The 16,507-nt window shown below is 43.8% G+C and overlaps 1 protein-coding gene across 3 annotated transcripts in view; it reads left to right on the top strand.

Moving 5' to 3' along the window:
• The window catches only part of sycp2l (synaptonemal complex protein 2-like), a 291,748-nt gene that overhangs the window by 246,905 nt on the left and 28,336 nt on the right, over positions 1-16,507 (top strand). For all 3 annotated transcript variants that reach the window (XM_085988796.1, XM_085988797.1, XM_085988798.1), the window contains 3 exons: positions 683-764; positions 4,054-4,212; positions 4,686-4,810. In XM_085988796.1, the coding sequence (XP_085844922.1) occupies positions 683-764; positions 4,054-4,212; positions 4,686-4,810 (366 nt within the window). The remainder of the gene's footprint in view (positions 1-682; positions 765-4,053; positions 4,213-4,685; positions 4,811-16,507) is intronic.

Genomic DNA, 16,507 nt, shown 5'->3' on the forward strand with positions numbered 1-16,507 from the left:
GGCAACCCATCTGGCAACCCATCCACCACCTTAAACATTCACTCCCTCCGCCACCAGCGCACCATGGTTGCAGTGTGTACCATCTACAAGATGCACTGCAGCACTCGCCAAGGCTTCTTCAGCAGCGCCTCCCACCTAGAAGGACAAGGGCAGCAGGCGCATGGGAACACCACCACCTCCAAGTTCCCCTCCAAGTCACACACCACCCTGACTTGGAAGTATATCGCCGATCCTTCATCGTTGCTGGGTCAAAATTCTGGAATTCCCTCCCTAACAGCACTGTGGGAGTACCTTCACCACACGAACTGTAGCAGTTCAAGAAGGCGGCTCACCACCACCTTCTTGAGGGCAATTGGGGATGGGCAATAAATGTTGGCCTTGCCAGCGATGCCCACATCCCAGGAACAATTTTTTTTTTAAAGTGTAATTGCAGCTATCGTATGTGAAGGCAAGATTCCAGAGCAGACCTGCAATCAATTATAATAGGTTCTAAGTAATCTAATGCCACTGGACACCGGAACATTACAATCAAAGTTTCTGGGTAAAGGAGTTAACCATTTTGTGTACATATCTGGCTATTTGATTAACAAGTTGATTGAAAATGTCATCACTTTCTTTGTTCAGTGCTTGCATCTTACTGTCTTTGCTGTGTGTCTAACAATGGTACATTTTGTTAATCTAGAAAATGACACTACCATCAGATAAGATTCCAGGGAGGATATCCATGAAAAGACAGGTCCCAGCAAATGAAGAGCAGACATCAGGTACCCTAGGGTTCTGTCACTGAACCAGAGTTGTTGGGTAAAATTAGTAGTTTTAAACCATCTGGAGTTAAATGGAATTTTTTTTTTGATATGTATAATCTAACTGCTGTTTGCAGGGATTTGTTCTTTAAAGATTTTCCAAATACTGCTTGCATACTGAAGTTCAAATTTAGGGCACAAGTATATTATCCTGTAGGTACCTGTTTACAGGTGCAAGACTGACGAACCCAAATTATACTGTCTGCTCTGTCACTCTCTGGTGAGGGAAACTGGAGTTCTGCAGAGCGCCAACTGTTTCTTGTTTGTTTTTGAACATTAAACAGATTAAAAATTGAGTTTCAAAAATTTCTCAGGAGGTTCATTTAAATGCATGTTCATTGTCACTTTGCACTGGCCGTAGTGTGCAAACCCAAAACTGAGACACTTTTCTGGATAGTCTCGCTGGTATTGGACATCTGCACACCTGAATTACACAACACTGTTCATAATTATAAAAATCATTTTACATTGAAGAAGGCTGTGCATCATCTCTGGCCTGAGAATTGGCCAGCAGTGAATTATAAAATTAAGGAGAAAAAATAATTTACAGTAATTTAAAATGGACTGTGTCAAAGACCTATGGCTACGGAACAGTTAAAACCACCAGAACAGTTAGAAATTGTGGAAAAAGTCTTGCCACCGGTTTAGAAATACTGGAAAGAACTGCAGCTATATGCAACTTGCAGTGATTAATCAGGGGGAGAAAATAAAAGTTAAGTTGTTTTTGTTTTCATTCCGGGAGAGTCCATCAATACTCCTCTGCCTTTCTACGCTCCTGCCACCTTCCCAGGCTTGAATTCCCTTTAGATAAGCCCCCAGCTTCTCTCTCTGCCTCTCTTGCCATTCTCTGAAGGACCTGTCATGGCACCCGGCACAGCCTCCTTACGAGCAGCAACCCTAACTGCCCCATTTTCCTTTCTCGCCTAACTTCCTGCTTAGCATGGCCACTGAGGACTGATCTCAACTGGCTCCTTCCTGTCAAGCTATCCCACCAACCACTGTCCCTGTGAACTCCTGGAATGGATCAATAATCACCGTGTATCTCTGCATTTCCTTCCAGAATGTCCATTCACTTGCAAACAAGGTTCTTGCCATCCAGAGCCTCATTGCATTGACGTAATGGATTTGACTGCCTGCCCCTTACTGAAGCCTTGCCACCTGGCTATACGTTTCATCATCTGCATGGCCCAAACTGCTGTAGTGATGTGACATCCCCAAATCGCCCTTAGTCTCTCCCCCTACTCCTCCTCCTGTGTTACATTGCAGATTACAGCAACAAATACAGCTGCGTAACTTTCTGCATAAGTTTGAACAATGAGAAGAAAAACGCTCCGCCTATGGTCAGCTATGCAGGAATTGCAGAAAATGTAAGCATTTTGCCGCAAAATTTTATGCCAAGAACTGGCGGAATGCTGAGGCCTATCATAGCCAAAATGGACAGACAGCAAGAAAACTGAATGCTACAACCCTAGCCAGACCTATGCAATGTGATCACAGCCAAGTAGCTGGGAGAAATGAGCAATTGGAGGAAGTGTTGAGTGGGATGCCAGAGGAATCAGTATTGAGACCACTACTATTTCTAACATTGATCATTACTTGGATTCAGAACGTCAATACAAATAAAAAAAAGTGACTTGCATTTATATAGTGCCTTTCATGACCTCATGATGTCTCTGCAGCCAATTAAGTATTTTTGAAGTATAGTCACTGTTGTAATGTGGAAACACAACAGCCAATTTGTGCACAACAAGCTCCCACAAACAGTAATGTGATGATGACCAGATAATCTGTTTTAGTGATGTGGTTCAGGGATAAATATTGACCAGGACACCGGGAGAATGCTCTTGTTCATCAAAATAGTGCCATGGGATCTTTTATGTCCACCTGAGAGGGCAGACGAGGCCTCTTTACCTTCTCATCTGAAATTGGCACTTCCAACAGTGCAGCCTTGGTACTGCAGTGGAGTGTTGGCCTAGATTTTTGTGCTCCAGTCTCAAGCTGACACATTGATCAATTGGTCAGATTTGAAGATACCAAGCTAGAGGAAAGCAGTTGATTCTGAGGAGGCAGCTCGGGGAATAGAAAAATGAGTTTGGATAAAATATATAAGTAGGCATTATAGATAGATGTAATGTACTGCACATAAAGAATATGGGAGCAACATTAATACTGTGAATGGTGTTGAAATAACCATTGGATGAAGTTGAGAAATCATAGGGTTTTGGTGGACTCCATGCTCAACATGTCCAACCAATACAGAAAATGAATCGACAAAGGAAATAGAATGTTGAGCTATATAGCCAAAGCAATAGAGTATAAGTCAGAGGAAGTCCTGCTGTGGACAGACAATATCTTGTGGATTTTGTTCTGTTTTGGTCATATTTATCTTATGGACTTGTGAATGGTAATGGGTACTGTAAGATAGATCAAGCAAACTCAAAGAAAAGCAGAATGAGTTACCCAAACAGCAAAGTCTGAAATGAGAAAAATAAAGTTCTACTCAACACTGTTGAGCTATAGGATTAAATCTACACAAGCCAAGTAAAATGGTCCAGTGCAAGAGTGATAACAAAATAAACGAGTCCATCAATAATTCAGAGGCGCCTGTTCTGAAGATAGGCTTTTAAAAAAAAAAAAAAAAAAAAAAAAAAATCTTTCTCTCAATTCTTGTTTTGTCCAATTCTAAACACAATATTCTACTCTATTAACACAGACTCAAGTTTGCTGTGTGTGGAGAGAGCCAGAAAAGACCATCAGGCCCATCTATGATCTTATTCATTTGACACTTCATCCTCATGCATCAACCTCTTCAACTGCTAGTAATGCTAAATACAGGGGAGGGCAAAGAAGGAGGAAAGTGGCCAATTTCACAGAGTTCTGGGAAATTCTTCCCGACCACCTAAGTCAACTGAGCAAGCTTCCATGGTTACCCACGATCTGTCATTAGATTGGTTAAACTAAACCCCTATATGCCTTCATTTCTTTTGGAACATAGAGACTGTCATCTCCATCCATCAGGCTAGTCTCAAAAGTCATCAACTTCTTATCCTGTTTCACCTCTCACATTTTTGACACACACAGCTATTAAGTTATCATTCACCCTCCTTATACCATCCCTGAGTCACTGCCTCCTGATATTGAACATGAGCTGCATGTAAGCTCACCTTCAGCTTTTACACTTCTGCACTCTTGATGACAAGGGAAAGGAAAAATTATAAATGTTTTATACTAATTCCATTTGCCTGTGTAGATGATACTGCCACTGTGCAACAGTCTGCAAAAACTCCCTCAGAAGGACCCAACAGTGTCAGCAATTGTATGGATCAAGATGAAGCTATGCTAACTCCATTTCTGCATTATAAACCACAAAGGCTGTTTACATCAGCTGAGAAGTACCAGAAAGCTGAAGGTAAATTATCTCTGGCTTGTGAAGACACCTGCATGTTGCTTCTGTGGGAATTTAAACATTGCTAATAAACCCCTTATTTGGAGAACTCTTGTCAGCATAATGTCCCTTTTATCTTATGGTTTCTCAGTAAGTATTGGAGCAAATGATCTAATAGATTAGCCTTCCAGTGAAATGTGCTGTACGCACAGACGTGAATATTTTGATGAAATACTGCATTGGGTTTTCAGGTTGAATTTGTTCAAATTTTAATCATTTTAGCATTATGGAGAGATGAGTTGTGTTCCATGTGGGGTTGAAATATGAGGTCAAATATAAAGCTAAATTCCATGTAGACTAATCCTTATTGCAAGATGGATGCTGCATAATCTTGTGCTTTTAATTTGTGGAATACTCTACTGTATTTGTGAGAAGTGTTGAAGCTGAGAATTGAGAATTCAAAGTATGGATCCTGAACAGTTTATTTTGTTGACCAGAGCCAGAAGAGACGGTGCAAGTAATTGAAAGGTCACTCTCGGAGTTGGATGATGGAGACTCGAGTGACCCAAACATGAGTGCTGCATTTCAGAACTTCACTGAAGAAATGAGGAAGAAATTGAGGGTAAACTTGCTCTTTTAATTACTTGGCAAAGAAGTACTTAAAATGTTGAGGACCAAATTTATTTATATATCATTGAAGATTTTGCTGCTTTGACTAACCAATTTAATATGCTGGCTATTTGTAATTACTTAACAAATGCATGTTTTATCTAATGACTTTACATTTGAGATCCAGTGCCTTTGCCACATACGTAAAACATTATTCACACATTATCCCGGATTGTGGATGTGGCTTGATGTGCTGAATGTGGGGTCAGGGTTGGGGGGGGGCGGGGAGGGAGAGGGGGCATCAATCTGCATGCTGCCTAGGATTAAGGTTCTAATGTTTAATTAGTGACTTTTTGCATGTTTACTATCTGGTAAATTTATAGAATTCCAGACATATTGGCCCAGATTTTGCAGTCAGCTGACCTTGAAGAAAGCTGCCCATGAAGATCTAGCAATCTCTGTGGCGTGGATTTCACCTTCCCTGATAATTTCATTCTAGTGTCACCTATAGGGGGTTTCCAGTGTCCAGCAACAGTGATGTCATCAAGCAGGCTAAGCAGCTATTATACTGAAGAATTCTCACCGACAGCAAACCAGGAAATAAAATGCACTGATTGTTCACTTTTTAAAATAATTTTACAGAGAGTGAAATAAAGATTGGGACATACTCACGGGATTAAGGTAGAAGCTGAAATATCATAAGCAAATTTAAAAAAATATTTTTTTATTATATTGAAAACCTATGGAATTTTTATTATAATGGGAAATTTTACATTCCATAAATATAAAATTAGTTTTTCAGGGCCAGAGATGTTGTGCCACAATAGTTATGACTAGGAATGCCATTAAAAACCCAGTTACAACTCATTCAACAAGGTTTTACCGCTTTCAGGGGTGTTTACAGAAAGATTAGAGCGTAAAAAATGAAAGTTCATGTCAAATCAATTGATTTCTAAAGATTTCTGTCTGCGACGACTTCAACTGCACAACTTTTGGAGGAGCAGGGAATCACTGACAGCAACTTCTGGATTTCTGCGTTTAAATGCGCATGTGTGGACACCAGAAGTTGCTGTCAGTTTGAGTAATGACTGGCAGTTTATTTGACATGACTGTTTATTTTCAAACACATCCTACAAATTGCACTTGAGGAAAAACCCAGGATAGCTAGAGGGAAAATTGTCACTTCAGTCCCATGTCTATATACTTCTTGCACTGTATAAAAAAAATCATCCTTGAGCAACACCAAGTTCTTTACTTGTTGCTAGCCCAGGTATAGGTGTCTCATTTCCTATGTTGGTGACCATCAATGTGTGTTAGGGCTACTTAAACTTTTTTGTTTATCTTCATTCCTAATGAACTAAAATGGCTTAAAGCACTCGACAAAGTGGCAACAAAAAGTTGAATTTACGTGGCGCCTTTAACATAAAATATCCGAAAGCATTTCACAAAGTACATAGGATTACATGGGATATACGGCACAGAAACAGGTCACTCGGTCCAACCAGTCCATGCCGACATTTATGCTCCACTCGAGCCTCCTCCTGTCTTTCCTCATCTAACTCTTATCAGCATAACCCTCTATTCCCTTCTCCCTTGTATGCTTATCTAGCTTCCCCTTAAATGCATCTACACTATTCATTTCAACCACGCCCTGTGGTAGCGAGTTCCACATTCTCACCACTCTCTGGGTAAAGAAGTTCCTTCTGAATTCCCTATTTGATTTCTTGGTGACTATCTTATATTAATGGCCTCCTTATATTAATGGATGTTACATTGTTGTAGTATCACATCATTAAATGGAACTACTTTGGTATGGTGTAGTTATATTGCTATGTGGCACACTGTGCACGGGCAGTGCACAGTGCAGCGTCGGACATCTTGTATCACTCCGCACCATGCGGCAGCACAGAAACAAAGCAGAAATACAGCTAAGTAAAAGCAGTAACTAAAATGAGCTAAAAGTGTCTGTGTATACGGTGATTGGATTTAGGCTCTAGATGGTTGCTGAATTTATCAAAAATTGTCGCAGGGTTTTCTTTTTCCTCTTCAGTCAAACTCCAGCTATTATACAAATCTAGGCCTTTTTCTCCTGTCCACAACAGAACGTAACTAACCTTTTCCTCGTTGGTAGTACCCTTCAGGAAGCTTTTGAATGTAAGCTCACATTTCTGTTTGAACTTGCGGAATGCTTCTACTATATCGTCAGCTTCCCAGTTCATGAGGGGTTGCATTTGCACAGTCATTACGATTCAATCTCGATCAACACAGATACCGGCACTCACAAGCAGCTCATAAAATCACTTTTCATCTTATTCGTAGTTCGTTTAGCGCAATTTGTACTCACTTATACCACTGCCACCATGTTGTGTCTCCTTGTGTTCTTATACTATAAATAACAGACACTTTTAGTTACTGCTTTTACTTCGCTGTATTTCTGCTTTGTTTCTGTGCTGCCGCATGGTGTGGAGTGATACAAGATGTCCGACGCTGCACTGTGCCCTGCCACATAGCAATGTAACTACACCATACCAAAGTAGTTCCATACCAAAGTAGTTCCATTTAACGATGTGATACTGTAACAATGGCCTCCACATGGATTCTATTTTTGCCTTGTTGATGGCTCACATTTTCCCACTGTCATTGTTATCCCTAATAAGTACAGCTACTCCACCTTCCCTTTTTTCCCTCTCTATCTATCCTAAATATGTTATACCCTGCAATGTTTAATTCCCAGTCCTTATTTTTCTGCAGCCATGTCTCAGTAATCCCTATTATATCTGGTTCCTTGCAACGTATTATTGCTTCCAATTCCCCTGTTTTATTACGGACACTGTCTGCAATGCTGTACAAACAGTTTAACTCATTTTTAATAGCAGTTCCTCTCACTTTATTGTTAACCATCTTTTTATACACTCTTTCTACTGTTCTATAATTCTATTTATTCCCTGGCTATCAATGTCCTCCCTTACTTTATTCTTTCCTATGCTCTCCTTTCCTGTTTTGTTTAAATTTAGGCTGGTTTCCTTTCTTGTAGATCCCTCCCCCGGCTTACTAGTTTAAAGCCTTTGCCAACTCCCTATTTACCCTTTCCACTAGGACACTGGTCCCATCTTGGTTCAGGTGGAGTCCATCCCATCGGTACAGCTCCTTCCTGTCCAAGTATTGGTGCCAGTGCCCCATGAAAAGGAACCCCTCTTTCCCACACTAGCCCTTTAGCCACATGTTCATTCTCCTGATCTATGCCAATTTGCATGTGACTCGGGCAATAATCCAGAGATTATTACCCTCGGTCCTACTTTTTAAATTTAGCTCCTAAATCCTGATACTCCCTCAGCAGGACCTCCTCCCTGTTCCTACCTATGTCGTTTGTTCCGACATGGACCATGACAACTGGATTTACCCCCTCCCTTTCAAAATTCCTCTCCAGCCGCCTCGGGGTATCCCTTACCCTGGCACTGGGTAGGCAACACACCCTTCGGGATTCTCGTTCATGGCTGCAGAGGACGCTATTGTTGTGTCCGTCGGTAGTAAGACACAAGACTGCAGGAAAACGGTACAACAGGTGTTTACTCAACGTGACTCACTCTGGAACTGAACTGTACAGATTACTACTCAGTGCTATAGACAGGTGTGGTCACTGCCGGTACTACAGTATACATGAGCTGTAAAAAGTAGTTCCCCCCCTTAAAGGTATATACATTACAATTCCTCCCCTTTTAGATTAACAGTACCATAACACTCATTTAACAATTAAATATCAAACTAATTACAATTGACACTTTTAACATACAACGTTAGCTGAAAATAGTCCATTTATATATTCAGTCTTTGGGGAGGCTTCCTGATCCTTTCTGGATAGCGCCTTTCCCGAGTGTCTCGCTCTTGGTGCGGAGACGATTCTGGCCCCCTGTCATCAGTTGGGTCATCAGCTTCCGATGCTACTGTTTCTGGGGTAGATGCGACCTGTACATCTGGTTCCTCACCAGGTACGTATGGGCGAGGCATGGGGTTGACTTGTTCCTGTGACTCTAGGATCTGGTCAGCATGGCGTCTCACGATGTTCTCCCCAACGTCCACTGTGTACATTAGTGGGCCCTGCCATGTGCATATCGTTCCTGGCTGCCATTTTTCTGTTCGGTAGTCGCGGGCCAAGACTGGTTGCCCTATATTGAAGCTCCTTGTTGGCTTCTCATGGATGTGCTTGAATTGCTTACTCTCAACATCTCTTCGTACGTTTGGTCTGAGCAAATCCAGGCGAGATCTTAACCTTCGGTTAAAGAACATCATGGCCGGGGCCTGGTTGGTGACTGCATGCGTTGCATTCCGGTAGGCGAACAGGAAATTGTCCACCTTATGCTGCAGCGGAATGTTGTCATTGTACATAGCCTTTATTGCCTTCTTAAAGGTTTGTACGAACCTCTCGGCCAATCCATTTGTGGCTGGATGATACGGGGCGGATGTGTAATGCCTTACCCCATTCTTATTCATAAACCTCCGGAACTCTTCGGACACAAACTGTGGTCCGTTATCGGAGCAAATCTGTTCTGGCGAGCCGTTCCTGGCAAAAATGGTCCGTAGGACTGCAATAGTTTTCTCCGTGGTGGTGGAGGACATTTTGATGACCTCAGGCCATTTCGAGTGCGCATCCACGGCTATTAAGAACATTGAGTCCATGAATGGACCAGCAAAATCAATATGCACCCATTGTCATGGAGATGAGGGCCACTCCCATAGGTGTAGAGGGGCCTGTGGTGGTGCATTTTGGACTTTCTGGCATCCTGAGCAGCTCTTGGTCAGGTCCTCGATTTGTTTATCGATTCCCGGCCACCACACATAAGCCCTGGCAAGGCTTTTCATTTTTACCCCTCCCAGATGACCCTCATGAAGTTCATTGAGCACTCTATCCCTTAACTTGGGTGGAATTACCACTCGGGATCCACACATCAATGTCCCCCGGCACACTGACAGCTGTTCTCTCCTTGTCGAGAATGCTGGCAGCAGTGAGTCGCCATGTGCTGGCCATCCCTTCACCGTCAAATCATATACCCGAGACAGTGTCAGGTCATTTCGGGACTCCTTTTCTATACGAGCGTTAGTTACCGGTAGGTATTCAACTATAGTCGAATGAAATATTTCGACAGGATCCACTGCTGGTGCTTCCTCCGCAGTAGGCAGTGGCAGGCGTGATAGCCCATCAGCATTTCCATGCTGTTTCGTGCCCTTATATTCAATCTCATAGTGGTGCGCCCCTAGAAAGAGTGACCATCTTTGTAGTCGTTGCGCAGTCATCACCGGAACGCCCTTCTTCAGATTAAAAATGGAGACAAGAGGCTGGTGGTCAGTCAGCAAGGTGAATTTCTGCCCGTGCAGATAGTGATCGAACTTTTTCACTCCCCACACTAGGCTGAGGGCCTCCCTGTCAATCTGGGCATAGCTACACTTGGCTGAGGATCGTGATCGTGACGCAAAGGCTATTGGCCTCTCTGAGCCGTCCGAGAATTTGTGCGACAGCACTGCTCCAATGCCATAGGGTGACGCATCACACGCCAACCGAATTGGTAGTGCTGGGTTGAAATGGGCCAATACCTCTTTCGATGTGATTAGTGTTTTGCTCTCCTGGAAAGCTCGTTTACATTCGTCACTCCACTTCCATGGCACTCCAGTTTGCAGTAGGGTGTTCAGTGGGTGTAGTATTGTAGACAAATTTGGCAAGAACTTATGGTAGTAGTTTACCAGCCCGAGGAACGACCTCAGTTGTGACACGTTTTCCGGTGCTGGAGCCTTGACTACTGCCTCAATCTTTTCTGGGGACTTATGTAACCCCTCTTTATCAATAACGTGGCCACAATACGAGATCTGTTTTTTAAAAAACTCGCATTTGGGGCGGTTAGCTCGGAGCCCATATTCCTTCAATCTAGTGAGCACCTGCTCCAGGTTGGCGAGGTGATCATTTTCGCCCGTGACCAGGATGTCGTCCAAATAACGCTGGATCCCTGGGATCCCTTGCAGGACTTGTTCCATTGCCCTTTGCCAAATAGCCGGAGCTGATGCTACCCCGAATACCAGCCGGTTGTATTGGTAGAGACCTTTATGGGTGTTGATTGTGAGGTATTTTTTTGATGCTTCTTCTACCTCCATTTGCAGATACGCCTGGGCCAGATCAATCTGAGTGAAGTGTTTCCCTCCAGATAGTGAGGAGAAAATATCTTCAATCCGCGGAAGTGGATATTGCACGGTGTGAAGGACTGGGTTCACTGTTACCTTAAAGTCCCCACAGATGCGAACCTTCCTTGGTTCCCCAGGCGTGCTGCTCAACGACTTTTTCATCACAGGGACGATCGGTGTAGCCCACTCGCTCGAGTCTACCTTAGACAGTACTCCTGAATGTTCCAAACTCTTCAGCTCTGCTTCGACGGCTGGGCAGATCGCATAAGGTACCGGTCTGGCCTTAAAAAATTTTGGGCTTGCGTTTTCTTCGATTTTAATTGTTGCTGTCATGCCTTTTAGCGTTCCGAGTCCTTGCTGGAACACTTGCGCGTCGGTTAGGATCTTTGACAGTCGCCCAGGTGTGACTTTTTGGCAGCCACAGTCAGTGCTTGTATGGAATGCCAATCCAGCTGTATTTTCTGGATGCATTCACGTCCCAGTAATGGTGGTCCTCCATCTTGCAATACATACAGGTTTAGATTTGGTGTTTCCTTACCGTTATATATAACGGTCACCCTTATTTTTCCTTTGGGGTAGACTTTTTGCCCCGTGTACGTCTTCAAAATAATTTTTGTGTCTCTCAAAGGTATGTGTGAGAATAGCCGCTCGTAGTCCCGTCGGTTTATGACTGTTAGGGCTGATCCTGTGTCCAATTCCATTTTTACCTGGACTCCTGCTATCTTGAGAGTGACCCAAATGGTTCGGTGATCCTCCGTTTTGATCACATTATGTAGTTTCAGACAACTCAGCTCCCTGCTTTCGGAGTCGGTATCACTCTTTTGTTCGTCTGAACTGGTCTCCGTCACCTTATGTACCTTCTTGTACTTTTCTTTTGGAGATTTCTTATTGCTGGTTTTCTTTCCCGACCTGCAGACTCGTGCTATGTGTCCTACTTTTCCACACTGTCTGCACACTTTGTCTTTGAACCAGCAATCATTCTGGTCGTGTGTTGTTCTGCCGCAGCGGTAGCACTTCTCTGTTCTGTATGACATTTCGTTTGTGCCATATTCTTGCAGTCTCTGTTGTATCTCTGCAGCGCCCCGTGCTGCTGCTTCATATGATACCGCAATGCTGAAAGCCTTGTCCAGCGTAAGGTCCTTTTCAGATAAAAGCCGTTTCTGGGTTCCTTCACTTTGAAGCCCACACACAAACTTGTCCCTTAAGGTATCTGCCAGACCCGTTCCAAACTGGCAGTGTTTCGATAGTTTGCGCAGTTCTGTTAAATATTCAGCATTGCTTTCATCCTTATGCTGGTTCCGTTTGTGAAACTTGAATCTTTCTGCTATCGGCAGCGGTGTAGGGTTTAAATGTTTCTGTAGTATCGTCACTATGTCTCCAAAACACTCTTCCACTGGCTTCGCTGGGGTTACTAGATTTCGTAATAAGCCATACGTCTTTGCACCCATTAAATTTAACAATACCGGCGCTTTCTTGTCATCTGACACCTCATTTGCCTTGCAGTATACCTCTATTCGTTCAACATATGTAGTCCAATCTTCGACTTCATTGTCAAATGCGGTGATACTGCCACTCTTCGGCATTTTGGGTGTGGTTTAATATGGCTTAAAATGGCGTCTCCCGCGCTTTCCTTCCTCCCCCGCTGCTGCCAACGCCGCTTTCGGCAGCCCTCATGGCAATGGCGGCACCCTGTAGGTTTCGCGCGCTTCTCCTGCGCTGCTGCCAATGCCACTCTCGGCGGTTCTCGTGGCAATGGCGGCGCCTCGCGGGTTTCTGCGCGTCTCTCTCCCTCTCCTCTACGCTGCTCGGCCCTTGAACACCAGCTGCGCCCTGTGCGCTCTGCCCTCTCTCTCTCCCGTCGACGCTGCTCGGCCCTTTGCTGTGCCGCTCGGTCGGGCTCTAGCCTGCCGCTGTCCGGGAAGGGTCTGCGCACTACCTGTTGCCAGCCCGTTTCGCTGGACCACCGCAACTGGAAAGCCAAGCCTGGCTCTCAACAGCCTCCCCCGCAATTCTCTAGTCTCTGCTGGATGACTGGGCGGTTGCCCGTGGTCGACGCCCATGTCTCTGGCCTTGACCTCCAATCTACTGAGTTGCAGGTAGGATCGAATTTGCCTCGTCACCAATGTTGTGTCCGTCGGTAGTAAGACACAACACTGCAGGAGAACGGTACAACAGGTGTTTACTCAACGTGGCTCACTCTGGAACTGAACTGTACAGATTACTACTCAGTGCTATATACAGGTGTGGTCACTGCCGGTACTACAGTATACATGAGCTGTAAAAAGTAGTTCCCCCCCCTTAAAGGTATATACATTACAGCTATCTATCCCCCTAATTATAAAATCCCCTATCACTACCACATTTCTACTCTGCTCTCTCTCACCAACCCCCCCCCTCCCCTTAGACAGCCTCCTGAGCCAGGGTGCCTTCTGCATTGTGGCTGTCCTCCCCGCAATCTTTCTCCTTGTCCTCACAGGTAGCGAAATACATTGTACCTGTTAGACAGGACCAGTGTCTATGGGACCTCCTTCACAACCTCCTACGTCCTCACTACCTGGCTCCTAACAGCCAAACCCTCCCTTTCCTGAACCTGTGCTTTCCTCTGGGGTGTGACTATTTTCTGGATAGAAGTATCCAGAGATTCCTCCCCCTCCCTTATGTTTAGGAATGTGTCTAACTCGCACACCAGCTCAATGACTGAGTCGGAGTGACTGAAGGCAGAGACATTTTCTGCAGATGTGGGAATCTGGGACAGTTTTGCTGTCCACAAACTCCCACATACTAAAGTCCCGACAGATGGCCTGCCCTGCCAGCTCAAGTCTCTTTATTTGCTTATTGATAGCCTGAATTAATTTAAAGTTTCTATTCAAACTATTATTTATAGTTATTAATTAATTCGTTTATCTAGTTAAGTTATTGGCCCAGAACTTGGTGTCGGGGGCTTGCCGCGCGTGCAAGCCCCTGATGTGCACTTACCCGGCGCGCCGACATCTGAAACCTGGCCCGCAGTGGATTTCCTGTAAGTGGCCCGGTTCTGATCTCGGCACGCTGTGCTAACCTGACCCAGCGGCGTAGTTAGTGCGATGTGCCGGCTGGGATCAGGTGAGCACTGTTCAGCCAATCAGGGGAGGGGAAACTTCATTCATAAGTTTGATAGTAAAGACTGTCAAACTCATGAAAAGTACGGCACCCCAAAACACTACTTAAACTTTAAATAAAATTTTAAAAAGCATCCCAATAATTAAATTAACTATGAATAACTTTTAAAAACTATTTTAAACAATTAATCAAATTTTTGAAAAAAATAAATTTTTAAAAAATAGGGTCTAAAACTAAACTTTCCTTACTGTAGATTCTTTAAAAATAATAAACCTGTGGGGGGGGAAAAAAAATTCTAAATTGTACTAAAAGACCACTTACCTGTAAAACTAAGTACTTACGTGTGGTTTTTCAATGCGTAAAAACCGGAGCCCTTTACACATGCGCAAATCTGTAAAAACACAGGAAATCCAAGTCGCACGCGCTGCCCAATACCGCGCATGCGTTCAGCCTCTTAACCCCTTGGGTCAGAGGACAGGAAATGCCGGTTTTCAGCGCATGCGCTGTGCATGCTGAAAACCGGCAATTCCTCCTGGCGCACGCGTGAGTACCCCGTCCTTACTCACGCGTTGTGACAGGAATTACTGGGCCAACAATGTAATAAAGTATTAGTTATAGTTCCCCAGCTTTAGTTTAAGCCACTGCCTAGCTTAGAGAAACAAAAGTTGTAATACTCACCAACCAATCATGTGGAGGCAAAAGTAACACCCCCTTCGCTCCAAATTCCCACTCTCCAAATTTCCAAGTTTAACACTCTGTTTAAGTGCTCTGCTTTAAGATATCACTGTGCAGACCACTCATTCTGTGCAGATCACAAAGTAGGAGAAATGGGATACAACAACCACCACAGCCATGAGGTGCCTTTCACATTGTAAAATGTCCCAAGACACTTCACAGGAGTGTTATCAAACAAAATTTGACACCGAGCCATATAAGGAGCTGTTGGGGCTGAAAGAGTTAGGTTTTAAGGAGCGTCTTAAAGGAGGAAAGAGAGGCGGAGAGATTTAGGGAGGGAATTCCAGAGTTTGGGGCCTTGGCAGCTGAAAGCACAGCCGCCAATTGTGGAGCGATTAAATAATGGAAGGGCAAGGCCATCGAGGGATTTGAAAACTAGGATGAGAATTTTAAAATCGAGGCGTTGCTTAACCAGAAGTCAATGTAGTTAAGCAAGATTGAAAGGAGAGATGCGGTGTATTGACCAAAAGCTTGGTCAAAGAGATGGGTTTTGAAGTTTTGAGAAGTAGAGCAACAGAGGGATTTAAGGACGTAGTTCCAGAGAGTAGGGGCAAAATGGCTGAAGGCTGCACCACCAATGGAGGAGCAAAAGGAGAGAGAGGATACACAGGATTGGAATTGTAGGTATTCAGGAAGAAATAAAAGTCTAAGAGATTTCAGAATTGGGATGGGGTGAGGCAATAAAGGTACTTAAAGATGAGCATAAGAAATTTAAATTTGATGCTTTTAGATACAGGGACCCAATGTAGATCAGCGAGGAAGAGCTGGACTTGGTGCAGGACAGGATACAGGCTGCAGAGTTTGGACTAGTTGTAGTTTATGGAGTGTGAAGCAACGTGTAGTTGAATCTAGAGATAAGATCATGAATTAAAGTTTTAGTGGTGGAGGCAGGCAGTGTTGTGGAGATGGAAATAGATGGTGTTGGTGAAGGATGGGGCATGCCTTCTCTGCCCTTGATTGCTACTTCCAGTACTTTACTGTCTTTTATTAAAACATAGTCGAGTGATATCCCTACCTTGCCCTTGTACTACAAAGTTGTCTCAATATCACCACGAAGGGTGATATTACCACTTAGGATCACGGAAATGCAAAGTGAGTCATTGGATTCAGACTGGTCTATAATTCCCTGGAAATGTTCTATTCCCCCTTAAATATCGGTATTACATTAGCTATCTGCCAGTTTTGGTGGTAGTGATTATAATTCAGTTAAATTTAGCGTAGTTATGGAAAAGGACAAAGATAGACTAAGAGTAAAAGTTCTCAATTGGGGAAAGGCCAATTTTACTAAGATGATAGGTGATTTAGTAAAAGTGGACTGGAAACGGCTACTTGACGGTAAATCAGTGCCCAAGCAGAGGGAGGCATTCAAGGAAGAGATGGAGGGTTCAGAGCAAATATGATCCCACAAAGAAAAAGGGTGGGACTCCCAAATCTAGAGCTTCCTGGATGTCGAGGGGCATACAGGGTAAGATGAGGCAAAAAAGGAAGCTTATGTCAGATACTGAGCTAAATACTGCAGGAAGCCTAGAGGAGTATAGAAAGTGCAGGAGTGAAATTTAAAAAGAAATTAGGAAAGCAAAGAGAGCATGAAAAAATATTGGCAAGTAACATCAAGGAAAACCCAAAGATGTTTTATAAATACATAAAGAGCAAGAACTAAAAGAGTTCGGCCTATTAGAGACCAAAAAGCTTGGAGGTGGAAGACATGGGT

The sequence above is a fragment of the Somniosus microcephalus genome, chromosome 5 (genome assembly GCF_052327205.1).
Source record: "Somniosus microcephalus isolate GS21.2 chromosome 5, FLI_Smic_1.0, whole genome shotgun sequence".
NCBI lineage: Eukaryota > Metazoa > Chordata > Chondrichthyes > Squaliformes > Somniosidae > Somniosus > Somniosus microcephalus.